The sequence below is a fragment of the Poecilia mexicana genome, unplaced genomic scaffold, assembly GCF_051168715.1.
Source record: "Poecilia mexicana isolate PSO_F unplaced genomic scaffold, ASM5116871v1 scaffold_2, whole genome shotgun sequence".
In the NCBI taxonomy this organism is placed as follows: Eukaryota; Metazoa; Chordata; class Actinopteri; order Cyprinodontiformes; family Poeciliidae; genus Poecilia; species Poecilia mexicana.
In genome coordinates, this window is record NW_028263371.1 from 42,985,523 (window position 1) to 42,999,984 (window position 14,462).

Sequence of the window (14,462 nt, forward strand, 5' to 3'; positions counted from 1 at the left end):
GGTTGCAAAAAAAACCTGTCCTTTTATTTTCTAACAGAGTTTTCTCTCATCGTCTCTGATTAGCAAACAGACACAATAAGGTATGACAGCAACAACGCCAAAAGGAACTGAAGCACTTTTGCAAAATGACAGTATGTAAAACAAAGCCTCGCTGTGATTTGGCGTCTTGATGAGGTCATACAGCTGCAGGAAGGTGAGATTTGCAGTCATGCATAAGAGTTTAAATGCAGTATTGCAGCCGTTTTTTCCCTTACAGCTCTGAATGAACATCTCAGAGTTCACCGCAAGTCCTAGACCAAACAAGGCTCCCAGGTTCCTGCATAGTCCGGCAAAGGGTGTGGTGTCTAGATGGATCCAGTCTGGGTTTGCACACCACATCTTGGCTTTGGCGACCGACCATAAAGGATCAAAGTCCAGAAGCTTTAGGAGCAAGTAAAAACAAATAGCAAACAAAAGAAGAAAAACATTGACCAGGAAGTACCGTTTCAGGCTTGCATTATAGATCCAGGTAATGTGGTCAAAGGCTTCAGCAACAAGCATACCTAAACATTGTAGAGATTAGAAAAAGATTGTCATCTCAAATTTAAAGCACATCTGATACGTGTGACAACTGAGCAGAACGTACCGATGACAAGACCGAGAACAACTTGATGAGGGAAGTGAGTTGCAATGAAAACTCTGGAAATGCAAACACTTATCTGAATGACCCAGAAAGCTGTCCAGAGAATGGACCTGAAGAGATGAAACCTGCAGAAAAAAAAATAACGTTAGACGTTCTGATATAAAACCCTGCTTCTGACTTTGTAAAAGCATCACATAAGTGTCCACCTTTGAAAGCTCCAGACAGAGGAGACACAAGAGGACCTGGTGAAGGCTAGAGCAGAAGTGACCATCAAATACCACACACATGATGAGCCCATAGCGTGACCAGATGGACTACCTGTAAAAACATAAATCAATGAAAGTGTTTTTTTGAACAACATTCTTAAACTCAATACAAATCTACTTACCAGGTCCTGTTTCACACGTAATATGAAACTGATCCAGATGTGGCTTTGAGCTGTTCTGGAACAAGTGGGTCTCGTGAACCCACCAATAAGGTCTCTGTCCATACAGAATCCTGAGTAAGAAGATGTTTGATTTGAATTTCTAAGTTCACACTTTTAAAGATAAAATGCCATTTTCCGAGTAGACTTACCACTTGAAAATAAGATTGAACCAGTCTCCAACAACAGCCACCCATATCATCTTGGTGCCAACATTATGGCTGAGATGGAACCAGAGAGGGAAATAGACATAGAAAATATTACGAGGGTCACCCACTATTGACATGAAGCTGAGGAAGCTGTTGTATTCTTGGTAGTTGTTCTGCAGATGCTGTATAATTAGGACACCTGATGTATGAATAAAATCCATCATGTTTCCTTTCTTCGAGCAGCTGGTTTCTTTTCAGCACCAGTCAAAGCAGCATCATGATGCCCTACCTCTCTTTGCCACTCTTTTATATTGCAAACTGGGCATCACAAATCATTCATCAAAGCCATGGAAACAAGAAGTAAGTACAAGTTGTCTGAGCTCATATGGAATATAATAATGTGTTCCCAAGTCATGAGAGGTCAGCGTTTTAAGACATGTTTAAAAGACTGTGTACAACATGACAGTGCCATTAGGATATTTCCCAGAACATAGCTTGTACAGATGTTAAATATTAGCCACTGCAAACACCAGGAGAGAGAGAGCACTCCCCGTAACCTTCTGCACCACTTCAGCCTGATTAGTACAGTCATTTTCAGTGACCATAGCAACAAAATGGGCTTCCCTTTAAAAAACAGAGCCCATCTGGCCTCCTCTGCTGAGGTTACTGGGTGCAATGATTCTCAGAGGGTTTCTGCACATCAGATTATAAAGTTAGATTTCTTAAAAATCCCAGTTAAATTTAACACTGAGTTGGAAACTTGGTGTCATTAGCCAACCATATTATAAGCAAGATCATATTTTTTTTCTCAATCTATTAGCCCCATGTATTGGACCTCTCAAAAAGCAATAGAATATCCATTGTTACCCCAACACCCCCTCCGTTTCCACCCTAAAACGCTTGTGTTGCCCCCAGATAAAATGACATCCTGAGTCATGAGCCATGATAAAAATAATAAAAACCCTTCACTGCTCATAGAGACAGAAAGTAACTGATTTTAGTTTCTTAGAACTCCCTTCTAGACCTCAAGCAGCTTCGATAATGGCACTTTTCACTCCTTCAGACTCATGGGATCTTGATGTCCACAACAAAATTCTAAATTTACTTTCATTTCAAAGAGTACTTTGAGACTCTGTCACTTTATCCTGGAACTCTATCAAGCTCTCTCTTATCAAATTACATTACATCTTAAATACTTTTAAAAGATTCTTGGAAATTATGGATGTTGTTAATCTTATTACTTGCAACAAATATGTTCTCCCTGAAAACTATAGTTTTTCCTCCCACAGAGCTGATTATGTCAGGACACATGACAGCATCTGAACAGCTAACTTCTCTAGCAGTGACATTTTGTGGATTACTCTCCTTGAAATAGGTGACAAAGATGATCTGCTGGACAACCGCCTGCCAGTTCTTCACTATCATTGGTTAGGCTGTGACATGGACACCTCAATTTTTTGCTGAAAAAATGCTTTTCTTGTTGGTGCTATGTAATATTGTAATGTTATGAGAAATTGAATTTCGGTGTTTAATAGTCTGCTATTATAATTAATAGAAGTAAGAACTTGAAATACACTCCTGGTTAAACGAATCTGTGTGAAGTTGCTCATATTTACCACCAGGTGGAGTATGAGATCGTTGGGCTGAACAAATAATTTCAACAGAAAATCCCGATAAAAATAATAGTAGTTTCAATAATAGTTTGGTAAGTAAAAACATGAAGGAAGCACTTCACCTTGTGAATTTTCAGACGTTATGAACCTGAGTTAAACATATTTTTTTAAAGAGCGTCAAATTGAAAATACGTCATTTCCGGCGTACAGTAACCGCCCTCTGTGTACAAACCGCGGATTTTTGAAAGTTACCATTTATGTTATTGCGATAATTAGTCAGACGGACAGTCTATTGTTACATTCTTAAGCAGGTGAGTAATAAATCCATGTCCAGACAAACTGACACCGTTGGAACAAATAGCCGAATTTGTGTCACGGTAATGCTGAATGGAGGTAAACTACGTTATGGCGGCTAACAAGCTGATTATTTTTACCCAGTTAGCATAGCTGCTAACATGCTAACGTTGCTAGGTAAATGGCTTTGAAAGTAGTCACTATGGAGATACAGGTGTTGGTTATTTGTGTTGCTGTTTAAATAAAATGCATTATGAGCGTAAGATGTTACGTAGATATGTTAAAAATTCAAACTGCTGTTTGTATTTTCATAAGTGGCTGCAATCTCATTTCACATGCTAACATATTGTACTAAGCTTATGAGACGAAACAAATTTTCATGAATAAAACAACGGTTTTTGTTTGTTTTGTTGTCCCGAAGATTAACCCTCCAGTTACCTTTTCATTTACTTCCAATATCTTCCTCGTTTACCAGGAGCAAAATAATTCCGTTTGCATATATTTTACAACTAAGCAAAAACTGTACATTTTGCTGCAAAAGATTTGTTTTATTACAGAAGAGATATTATCGAGCATCTAATTATTCTGATTTTGTTACATAGAAGTGAGCCCTGATGTATTGAGACTTTTACCTAATCAGTTCAATGTGACGATGTTAGGGCTGCACAGTATTATAAAAGAATGCAACAAGCAATAATATTGCTAAAATTTGCAATCAAAATGTGACTTGGTCATTCTCAATGTGCATATTGCACAACAGGATATTGCAAGAACAATACATTTAATTTGTTTTTTTCCCCCCTCACTTTCAGCTTTAATCTTATAAAGTCTAGTAAATTAACCCTCATTACCATAATATTCAACTGGTTAATACATGCAGGGTTTGTGGTGCATAAATGCATGTTGATTCATGTTTTGCAGTGATTAATAACCTGCTTTTTGTTTTTCAGAAGTTACAGATTGTGTCAGAACATCATGACGTCTATTACCGACCCAAGCATGAAGGACAGGTTCACCTGTTCATTGGAGGAGATCCACAATAATCACCTTAAATCATATGCAGAGATAATTGACACAATTTCAGAGTTATCTCACAATCACAGACAGTTTGTAAAATCCGCTGTTGGTAAGTTTAATTTTATTAATCATATTTTCGTGGAATAAGCTATTACGATATCTCAAATGCACAATTTAATCAAACATATAACTAATAAAATATGACAAATGTAAATAAATTGAACAAATCAAAATGTTTTTATAATACATGAAATTTTTAAGGCACTTTTTTTGAACACTCAAAGATGATTTTTGTTAAGGTACATAAATTATATCTGAGCTACTCCATTATAGTACACTCATGTCACTTGCGTTTCATAAAGTTGCTTCTGTTCCTTCAAAATACATATTTTCGGGAATTAAGAAATGGACAGCTCTCTGTAAATCTAAGAGAGAAACTGGAAATCAATAGAGTTGACAAAGACTAATCTTGGTGTTCCCTAGTTAATTACTGAAATGACTCTTAATTTAAATGCACATTTTTCCCCTATTTCTACATTTTTTTTTTCTTGGCACAGACACATGTTTGAAGAAATGCAAGGATGACAAGAAGCTGTTTGAGACGATACAGGAATTTAAAACTGGTACGTTTCTCTCCCAAACCACCGTCACTCGTGGATTAGAATGGTCCTGCAAATGCATCCAACATCACACAGATGTTGTGCAATTCTAGAGAACAGTGAGCATTCCCCCCTGATTTCTTGTTCCAACAGTGTAAGGGAGAAGGACAGTATTTGAAATGCATCCTCAAAACATTCAGTCGCTTGCATCTCGTTGTTTTGACACTTTGTCTCTGCAGACCTGGAGAAAAAAAAAATGTCCCTGAAGGAGAAACGGCGCGCCATATCAGAGGTGATGTCTGAGGTTCAGGAAAAAGAGATGCAGAAAGAGGACATCATCCTAAAAATTCAGAGACACAAAGAAGACCAAATGAAGAGAAAAGACTGTAAGATGTGACTTTTTTTTAATAATGGAAATAATAATTATGATTAATAAGTTAAGATGTGATGTAGCTTACAATAATCTCACTTATGTTCCCTATTTCAGTAATTGAGTCTCAGAACAGAGCAAACAAAGACAGACTGAGAAACCTCCAGAAAGCCAGGCTTGTTTTCCAGGATCATTTGGGGCTGGAGATTCGAACTATTATCGACAAGACGCAGATGGTCAAAGGTAAACCAAGCAGACTAAAAACAGCACTTTCTAATACTGTTCCATAGAGTTGGAGAAAACTGTTCCTGCTGTTAAAATTATTAAGATACTGAAGGATGTGATGAAAGGACTGAGGTTGTCGGTGGCTGCATGGCGCATAGAGTAAAGTGGTGCTCCCTCCCCAACTGTTGGTACACAGGTGGGGATGGCTGATGGCTACTTATGCCCCTAGTAGCACTTTGTTGTACTTGGTGAAGTTTAATTTCTGCACAGTAACCATTTGAAAACTACTAATCAATGCAACAGATAATTTTGCTCAAGTCTATAAGTCAAACTTAAATAGCAAAAAAATAAATGTAATATGATATTATTATATAACAGTTAAAATCAGTGGGTTCCAAATATACATCTCATCAGCTTCATCTCATTTTCTGTGAAAACGCACAATCACTTTACAGCACACAAGCTTAAACACTTTCTTCTCTTTTCTTCTTTCCTCTCTTTGTTATCGAAGAAAGGCTAATGAAGGATGAAAGATTATGCAAGACCTGATCATGCTGCATAAAATCTATTGAATTAAAACAAAGGCCTCAGCTCTGTATTTGCGTGTTGCCACGGTGATGTGATAAATTAGTTGAGTTAATTGCCTCTTTTCTCCCACCTCCTCTAACACACAAACAAGACTGAATCTCTTCATACAATCCTGGGATTACTCTATAAGTCAAACTCAAATAGCAAAAAAATAAATGTAATATGATATTATTATATAACAGTTAATACTATCATATTTTTATATATATATAATCAATTCTGTAATATTTATTCTAAAATAAATATTACAGAAGTTTTTTAGTTTTGCTTTCTACTTTTTTAATAGGTGAAAAGTTGCAGTTTATTTTCCGAAACATCAGTCTCTCTGACCACGACAGCACTTACGTCATTACAATGGGGATTAAAGAAAATGGATCTTACCAGAGTAAGTCACACAAATTTTCTGTGAAGTTTATGTTAATTTTATATACATAAAAAACATTGATTCTTCTAATATCTAATAAAGTATTGAATATTTACAGTTGTGTCTAGCGATCCAGCGCTCGAGTGCTTGCCAGTCTTGGAAAGCCGACTCCAGGAGACCAATAATTTACCAGCATTCCTGGCTAATGTCAGAAAGGAGTTCATCTCTAAGGCTCGCTCCTGAGATTTCACGGTATGCTTACAAAAGGCGGTGGTGTTTCTACTGCAATGCAGACTGAAGGAAACGATGGTTACATTGAATATGATCAAAGGGGGACACCTGATCTGTAACCAAATTGTCAACTTTGTCAAGATGATGAATTTGCTTTTAAATTTCTGATGTTTTTTACTCAAGTTTTGCCTCTTACAAAATTTACATATTAGATCTTCAACATGTCATGTCAAATAACTAATCATTTAAACGTAAGCAGTTTTCATTTATTTTTGTTTTAAAATCAGTGCTCATTTTACAAATATCAGAAACATCAGTGCTTTTCCCCCTTGTGTATATTATTTTGTCTGTTGTAATAAACTACATGTTCTTAAAAGTATTCTCACTCTGAGTTTTGTCTGCACATGTATTGTAAAAACAAACATTTTGTTATAAAAGTGCATGAACAGCATTAATGCTAAACATACAAAGAAATCATAAATGAAGATTGTCAGAAGATCAATTTCAAAGTACACTTTTTTTTCAATGTAGAAGACTTGAATAAAATATCACACATGCAGGCTTTAAATGTTGAGAAGCTTTTTTCCCCATTTACAGTCCAGTCATTCAGGCATCAGATGATTTGCTGGTGTTCAGTACAGGGAGCTCCTCAACATAGCTTGATGGGAAATGGCCTTTTCGTTCATTAAGAGCTCCAATCCACCAACCATTTTCTTCCTTTTTATAAATGTCCAGAACATCACCTGAAAAACATGTTGTTTTTTTCAGTAGAGTTCAGTTATTTTGATGATCAACTTTAAGGGAACAGCTTACCTTCTTTGAAAGTCAGTTCATCTTCATGTTCAGGTGTGAAATCATAAAGGGCTTTGCATTTTCCGATGCTACACAGCACAGCTGCTGTTTGATCTGTTAAATATATATATTTTTACATTCAACTTAACATGTAATCTAACACAGTAAATCAAAAACCGTTCTGTGACGTGCTGAATGAATGACCTTCTGCTTTGTCATCATCTCTGGTAGGCAGAGCTTCATTTCCACTGCATTCTGCTGTCTCCTGAGTTGGTGTTGTGGAAGTGATTTGGTCAGCAGTGTTTGGTTCTGGTTTTTCAGTTGGTTCTGTTGGAACCTGAATAGGTCCTTTATAAATGATGGAAGCTCTTAATGATTGTTGACTTCTTAACGGCGTCTTTCGGAGTTTTACTGGACGGCTCAACTGAACAATACTATGCTCACAGTCCTTAGAGAAAAAAAAAACAGGACAGGACTCTCATTATTTACCTTTTTAAAAGGAAGGCGATAGAAATGTGGAATAACTATCTGGATGGTCTTAAATAGTGATGCTGGCCTTAGAAAATAATTGACACACTGGTCTGTAACTGAAAATCAATCATCTAGAATTTTGTGTAAAAGTTTCAGGGAATCTTTTTACTTGACAACATTCCAGGTTTTCTTTTATCTTTTTTTTTTTTTTTTTTTTTTTTAATCCTTTGGAGTTCTCAAAATCATTGGAAATAGTACACAATTTTGGGGACGTTATTCTGTGTTCTCAATTTTATTCTTCAAGCATTGATGGTTCACTCCACTATCTGTAGTGTTTAGTCAGCAGTGCTGTTTAACATTTTGCTGATCAGGTGAAAATGTCAAAATGAGATACATCTTTAAATGGACAAACTATTTGTCAATTAATTTAATTTTCATCTGACCTAATTTAACTCAGTATTATATGATGGGAAGCAAGTTTGCCTGAGTATTGAAAAGGGGTGCGGTTTAAAGTAGTTCAATGTTGTATTGCATATTGTATATGTTTTTCATTTATTGTTTACAATTTTCTTAATATCGAACCTTCTCTGTGTAGCCGGGATGTGGGTCAGTCTTTTTTTGACTTTATTTAGCCGGCTTTAATAAAGTCAGATTTGTTTGTATTTCATACAGATGTTTTCATTTTACACTAATCTTACCTTATCTTTCCATTTAAAAATGCTGCTACCAAATCGTTCAGATGTCTTGGGTGTCTCTTCAAATTCAGAGAGGCATAAGGAGAGTTTGTAATGAGTGGCCTCCAGGAGGTCCAGTTTGAGAGTATTCTGCAGGAAACAAATGGCATTAGTGAGTACTTGACAGTCTATTTTTTCCCCCCGCATAAAGCACATGTCTGGGAGCATTTTTGCACGCTTCTCCTCAGTTACCTCATCACGGAGCTCCTCAGTTTCCTCAAGGTTCTTCTGATTTGAAAAAGATGAACATTCAGTGTAGGTCTTGATCAGTTTTTCAATTCCTGTATAATAATAATAATCAGGCATTAGAATGATACCACATAACATCTTTATGAGTCATCTATAAATTACATAAAGTTTACTGACTTACCTTCACATTCTTTCTTGGTCTTAGTAATGTTTTCTTCGAGACGCTGGAGTTTCAGCTTGATTGCGTCTTTTCTTCTGTCTTTGGTCATGAGTGATTTGCTATCCTCCTCCTGAACAAACAAGGAAATTAATAATTTCACAAGTTATAAGCTTTAGGTGGCAATTCCTATTTCACATAGTTGATTTAGATTTGTTTCCTCCATCATTAAACACTTAAAAAGCTGCATCTTATATGTGTTATGTCTTTGTCTGATAACATGCTTGATCTAAAATATTGAAGTGTGAGAAAACAGAAGAAATTCTTTGCAAATAACCCAAAATCAAGCTCCTTACTTGTATCACCTTTTTAGCGCTTATTGCCTTTACTTCATTTTATTTGTAAACTATATGGTTAGCTTCCGGTTTTTGATTTGATGCTTTTATTTTGATAAGACAACTTCCGCTGTACATGTGGAACGGCAACTTAATAACAAAGAACGGAACAAGTTACAACAGTGTCGAAATGTATTTTGTTTTTAGCGGTCCCCTTAATAAGGGCACAAGGTATGTTTATTTTGTAAATAAGAATGTTTCTAATATTGGTCGGTTAAAAGTGTGAACATGTAAACACTAAGGTATAGCTTATGAATTGCAGTTGATATTTTTTAGTAGTGTACATTTTATTTTTTTTTATAAACGTCACGGTTGTGAGAGCGTGGTTTTGTAGCTTGCACTGTGTTTTTGTTGTACATGCAGCTCTTACGGTGAAACGAAGGGTTTATTTCCAATAAACATCACTGTTCATAAGTAAAGCCTCACCCGTTTACTGATGAACAGTAAAGGAGCGAGGGGGCTGGGACGATGCTACATCCTGCTAGAAATACTTTTTAACAGCACCCAGAGCAGGGTCTTTCCATCCAGACTAGTTCGTAAAATGGATGGAGCTCGATGCCCAGTTGAAAATAAAATGTTCAAAGTGTGTAGAGCAATGTCACTTTGACTGTACTGGCTGTATTTTTTTGGGGAAATTATGAAAATCAGATGGAAATTATTATTTCCTATCTACTAAGGTATTTTTCATTCAAACGAGCAATGAAGACACAACAAAACAAAATACTTACAAAATAATCAGCCATCAAAAACTCTATTTTGTTGTCTTCATTTGTGTTGCCACTTTCTTCCATCAGGGTTTGTATGTCTTTATCCACGTCCACCCTTTGGGCAGTCTGCTCAATCTGCTTTTGACCCTGGAATGAGCAGCAGTAGCTGCAGGTTAATGCGTGTTCTTTCAGAGATTCTATTTGTATTTGTGATCAGGATGCATTGAAGAGTTTCTTACATGCTTAAGTGTTTGACTGAAAGTAGACATGTGGAGGTTATATTTGCTCAAAAGGTTGCACAGAACTTCAATTCGATTTTTCTCCAGCTCTTGTGTGACCTAAGCAAAGCAGAAAGAAATCATACATTTATTAACAAGCTCATTATTAGCATCACTCTTGGATAAAACCACCCATTGCACAAAGCTGTGACAGGACTGCAGAACACACTTTTGCAAGACAGCATTAAGACTTTGATTTGATTTTCTCCTGTATTGTTAATCCCTGCAGCATACAGATCAACTAGCAGACTACATACAATGAGTTGACTGTTTGAATTCAATGTTCAAACATTTGAGATTTTATTGGCATTTGATTGTCTACTGAAATGTCTTTTTTTCCTCACTGATTCAAGTTATTCTACATAAATTAGGACCTAGATGAATTATAACATTTAGTAAGGTGTTTTCCCACCTGACAGCAGTTTTTCAGAGTGTTTTGCAACTTCAGTCTCATCTGATGACCCTCCATGTTGACACTATAGTAATGTTCATCCACTATGGACTGCTGCTCTGCTGACTTAGTCAGTCTGTTACACATCTGCTGAGAAAAAAACCCCCATGCAATTTCAATCTTCAACAGATATATTGATAGCTTTTCCAAAAATGATATTTTCCTAGATCCTAGGTGAGATAAAAGCAGTTTGCGAACAGTATTCTGTACCTTCTGTTTTTCTTTCTCTGTGCTGATGTGCTTGTTGTTTTCTAGATAGTTGAAGAGTGCCTCGTGTTCTTTTGTCAGCCCATGCAATCTTTTTTTCAGCTGTTTTAGTGCAGAGGAAACCAGGAGAAACATAACTTTATCAGTTCAACTTATTGCGAGCAGAGCATTGAGTATCTGTTGTTGAATCACTGAAGAAATGTCACTGACATAAGTTGAGTACTTTTTTTAAAGCATCTGTAAGCTGCTCCAAAGAGAGAATGGCATAAAAAGGTCCAACAAGGGGAGCAAAATATCTGTTTGAGTACAATAAGCACTTCTTAGATCAAATAAAACTTTAATTTAGTTATTGTAACTGGACAAATGTTATGTCGTCTTACATTTGTAAAGAGTTTTGTATGAATAATTGTAGGGGTTCTGGTTATAGCAGCTTATGTTGCATTCCTTCAGTTTCTAATGTGAAGAGGTGTTTTTTTTTGTCTTTTTATTGCTGACATCTGTGATGAATTCACCGTTTTTTCTTGAAAGGTAACGTGGGACTGTCAGCATGAGGACTGAGGTTATAAAGATTGTACAAATGACCACACCTGAGACAAGTCATAGGTAAATAAAGGAGGGATTAATCTTTGAACTGTGCTGTTATTCTTTTCCAAGGTTACTTTCCATTGAAACAGGACATGATGCATAACTAAAGATTGTTGTCTTTAATTGAAGCTCACAAAATCACTCAAGTACTTTACAATTTCAACTTTAAATGACTTTTCTCAAGTTTAAAAAGTTTACACACACTACTTCAGTATTTGAAATTCTTCTTAAGCTACATAACTTCCGCCAAACATTTAGGATTTCTTCCACAAACTTCTAACTATATTGAGAATTTGCTGGAACTTTGGCCCCATTTCTCCCGGCAAAACTGATGATTCACAGTTAGGTTTGTTAGTTGTGTTGCTCTCACACACACCCTTTCAGCTTTGCCAACAATTGTATAAGGTATCAAGGCTTGTGAAGGACACTCCAAAACATTACCTTTAATTTCTATGTATATCCTTGCAGTTAGGTGCTGTTGGTCAGATGCATTTTATTTATTTGTCATCAGCAGATTTGATCAACTCTACAAAATCATTGGTTTTGAATAATTTGCTGGTCTGTGGGACACAGATGTGTGTTAACACTATAGTAAGTAGAATAAGTTGCGACATCAGCAATGACTTTGAAGAAGCAATTGTTGCTGCCTGTTAATCTTGAAAGGGCAAGTGGGCCATTTTTAGATTTCTGAAGTCCATCCTTGAAAGAGGGCATCTTGGCAATTTTACCCAACATTACCAAGCATTACTTTACAAGTTAAATCTGACTGGACAATGTAGAAAAAACTTTTTGGAAGGACGACAGGGAGAAAGAATCTTCTGGAAAAACTGTCTATTGGACGTTGAAATCAAAGTAGAGCTATGTCGAGCTAATATCTAGTGCCCTGTTTGGTAATAAAAACAAACACAAACTAAAACAAGTATCTCACAACATAACTGGTAACAAGATGGTGGAGATGTGATGATTTGATTTTGTTTTGCAGCCATACAAGGCCTGGTCAAACATTGCAGGCAATGAGTCTTTTCTAAAGCTGAATGTGTCACTATCTGTCTGACAGATGAAGCTTGGGCCAAATTGGTTCATGAAACAGACAATCATCCCAAGCACACTACAAAATCTAAAGCATAATGACAGTACAAGGAAAGAAGGTGTTGCAACAGCCCAGTCAAACTTCATCCCTCAACCAGGCTAAAGATTGGACTAATTGTCCTCAAATTTTAAAAATGAGTTTGTATAGAAAATGAAGCCATCAAGTAATTGATGCTGACCTTAGTTGTGAGATAGTGTATAATGGGGTGTGCTTAGTTCTTCTCATGAATCTATTGGCAGTCATTGAAACTTTCTTCACTGCCATTGTCTCTAAAAAATTCTAAAAAGTAACACATAAGGTGTGGTTTTATGACTTTAATTATCTGCATTTACAGCACAGACTTTTTTTTTTTTATCTCTGCAAGGACATTTACCTCATCATTGATCCTTGTTTTCAATAAGAAAAATTATTCATACCTTGAGTTGCTCATTCCAGTTTGCTGTAAAAAGTTTCCCACTCCTTTCAATGGCAGTGTCAAGCTACCAAAACACAAGGAGGCTCTGATGAATATTAGAATTAACTGGAAGTAAGGATTAAACATTTTAGCACAGAGAGAAACAATAGACTACACACAGGCCTTTTTCTTTTGGTGTGTTCATCTAAGACTTGACGGATTTCCTCAGTGGCCTCTTGTTGAAATGCATTTCCTAATGTTCTGAAAATAAAACATCAGACAGCATATACCAGCAAAATCTATTCAGAATGGGTCGTAGTGTAAGGTCAGCTCATGTCACAAGGTTAAACTAGGGTCAGATCTACCTGTGTGCGTCTGCTCTCGAGTACATCTCGTTTGACACTTGACACCAGGCGGCGTAGGTGGAACTGAGGGGGGAGCCAGCATGAAAAGGTTAGTGCCGTGGGCTCATTAACCTGACACCTGCTCATGTTTTGATCACATCTACATGCAGGGTGCATGCTATTTCTCATGATCCTATTATTACTGTACACCACGTTGTAGCCTGTCTCCTGGGAGTGAGTGGACGTGTTTGACATCAAGCAGAGAAAAAAGGCAGGACTAACTGAAAACCGACAACAACACGATGTCTCTTACTTTTTTGGCATTCCTTGGCATGCTTTGATTAGTTTCCCTGCCAGCTTTGCAAGGCCCTTGGAGTACGTAAGTTCCAGCTCAGCTCTAAAAGCGAGAAACGTTGCAGCAAAGGACAATACTTGTCACACATAAGTGCAGTACCTATTTAAATGTGGTTTAACTGCAAAAACAAAAAAAATATATTAAGCCTACCTCTGCTGAAAAACTGTTTGAAGTTCTTTCAAATAGTTGTCTCCATTTTTTGAATACTGCTTCAGATTTTGATACAGGTGGTTATACTGAAAGAAGACATGTTCTATGAGTTTAAGTCCAGGGGAGAAACAACCGTGCGATCTGTCTAACACTAGGTTGCATTTCCAATACTTTGCCTCAGTGAATCTTAAAACCAAACATTACCCTTATTTTTAAGCTAGAGATACTTACAGAGCACGAGTCGATGGGGTCCTTCATCTTAAGGCCTCGGCAGTTCATTAACTTTGAACCTGGAACTTTGACCATTCTCCTCACAGAGCCACTCATGCGGAAATGCCCTGAGCTCTTGCTGGCGCGCAATAAACAGGAAAATTCCAGGAGGAGGGCCAAAGGACCTATAATGGTAAACTAAAGCTAGATGGCTAGTTAGTTTACTATACAGTGGGAGGGAACAAAATGATCAACATCATTCTTTTGTAGAACATTAACTAAGTTTATTGATGTTTTATGATGTTTTTTTTTTGGGTATGATATTTGAAGACTTGGCTTGTTTAAAATTGTGGGTTATTTGAAATAGATAAAAGGAAAAACTTCATCATAATTATTGTATATTTTTGTTATTGACAAGATCATTACTAGAAAAAAGCCATTTAGCCCTTGAAGATTT

General features: G+C 36.6%; 3 protein-coding genes across 5 annotated transcripts; 1 reads left to right on the forward strand and 2 right to left on the reverse strand.

The window, feature by feature from the left end:
• Nucleotides 1–30: 30 nt before the first annotated feature.
• On the reverse strand, nucleotides 31–1,419 carry LOC106926444 (glucose-6-phosphatase 2). The gene is made up of 5 exons (XM_015001387.2): nucleotides 1,199–1,419; nucleotides 1,011–1,120; nucleotides 829–940; nucleotides 626–747; nucleotides 31–542 (listed from the first exon to the last, which is right to left on the reverse strand). Exons 1-5 carry the CDS (start codon nucleotides 1,417–1,419, stop codon nucleotides 31–33), a joined length of 1,077 nt encoding a protein of 358 aa, XP_014856873.2.
• A 1,594-nt stretch (nucleotides 1,420–3,013) lies between these two features.
• Nucleotides 3,014–6,875, forward strand: spc25 (SPC25 component of NDC80 kinetochore complex). Of its 2 annotated transcripts, none has more exons than XM_015001392.2 (7): nucleotides 3,014–3,119; nucleotides 4,053–4,228; nucleotides 4,677–4,742; nucleotides 4,958–5,104; nucleotides 5,206–5,331; nucleotides 6,188–6,286; nucleotides 6,384–6,875. In XM_015001392.2, exons 2-7 carry the CDS (start codon nucleotides 4,078–4,080, stop codon nucleotides 6,506–6,508), a joined length of 714 nt encoding a protein of 237 aa, XP_014856878.2. In that variant the 5' UTR covers nucleotides 3,014–3,119; nucleotides 4,053–4,077; the 3' UTR covers nucleotides 6,509–6,875. The 2 variants fall into 2 exon arrangements, with proteins under 2 accessions (XP_014856878.2, XP_087857320.1); XM_088001194.1 differs by having other exon boundaries at nucleotides 3,020–3,201.
• On the reverse strand, nucleotides 6,741–14,458 carry nostrin (nitric oxide synthase trafficking). Of its 2 annotated transcripts, none has more exons than XM_015001382.2 (16): nucleotides 14,027–14,458; nucleotides 13,796–13,881; nucleotides 13,604–13,687; nucleotides 13,312–13,374; nucleotides 13,126–13,207; nucleotides 12,969–13,031; nucleotides 10,881–10,979; nucleotides 10,632–10,757; nucleotides 10,181–10,279; nucleotides 9,963–10,088; nucleotides 8,864–8,972; nucleotides 8,686–8,774; nucleotides 8,458–8,583; nucleotides 7,493–7,736; nucleotides 7,310–7,402; nucleotides 6,741–7,239 (listed from the first exon to the last, which is right to left on the reverse strand). In XM_015001382.2, the coding sequence occupies exons 1-16, from the start codon at nucleotides 14,120–14,122 to the stop codon at nucleotides 7,103–7,105; spliced, it is 1,722 nt and encodes a 573-aa protein (XP_014856868.2). In that variant the 5' UTR covers nucleotides 14,123–14,458; the 3' UTR covers nucleotides 6,741–7,102. The 2 variants fall into 2 exon arrangements, with proteins under 2 accessions (XP_014856868.2, XP_014856867.2); XM_015001381.2 differs by having other exon boundaries at nucleotides 10,632–10,760.
• Between the last annotated feature and the right edge of the window lie 4 nt (nucleotides 14,459–14,462).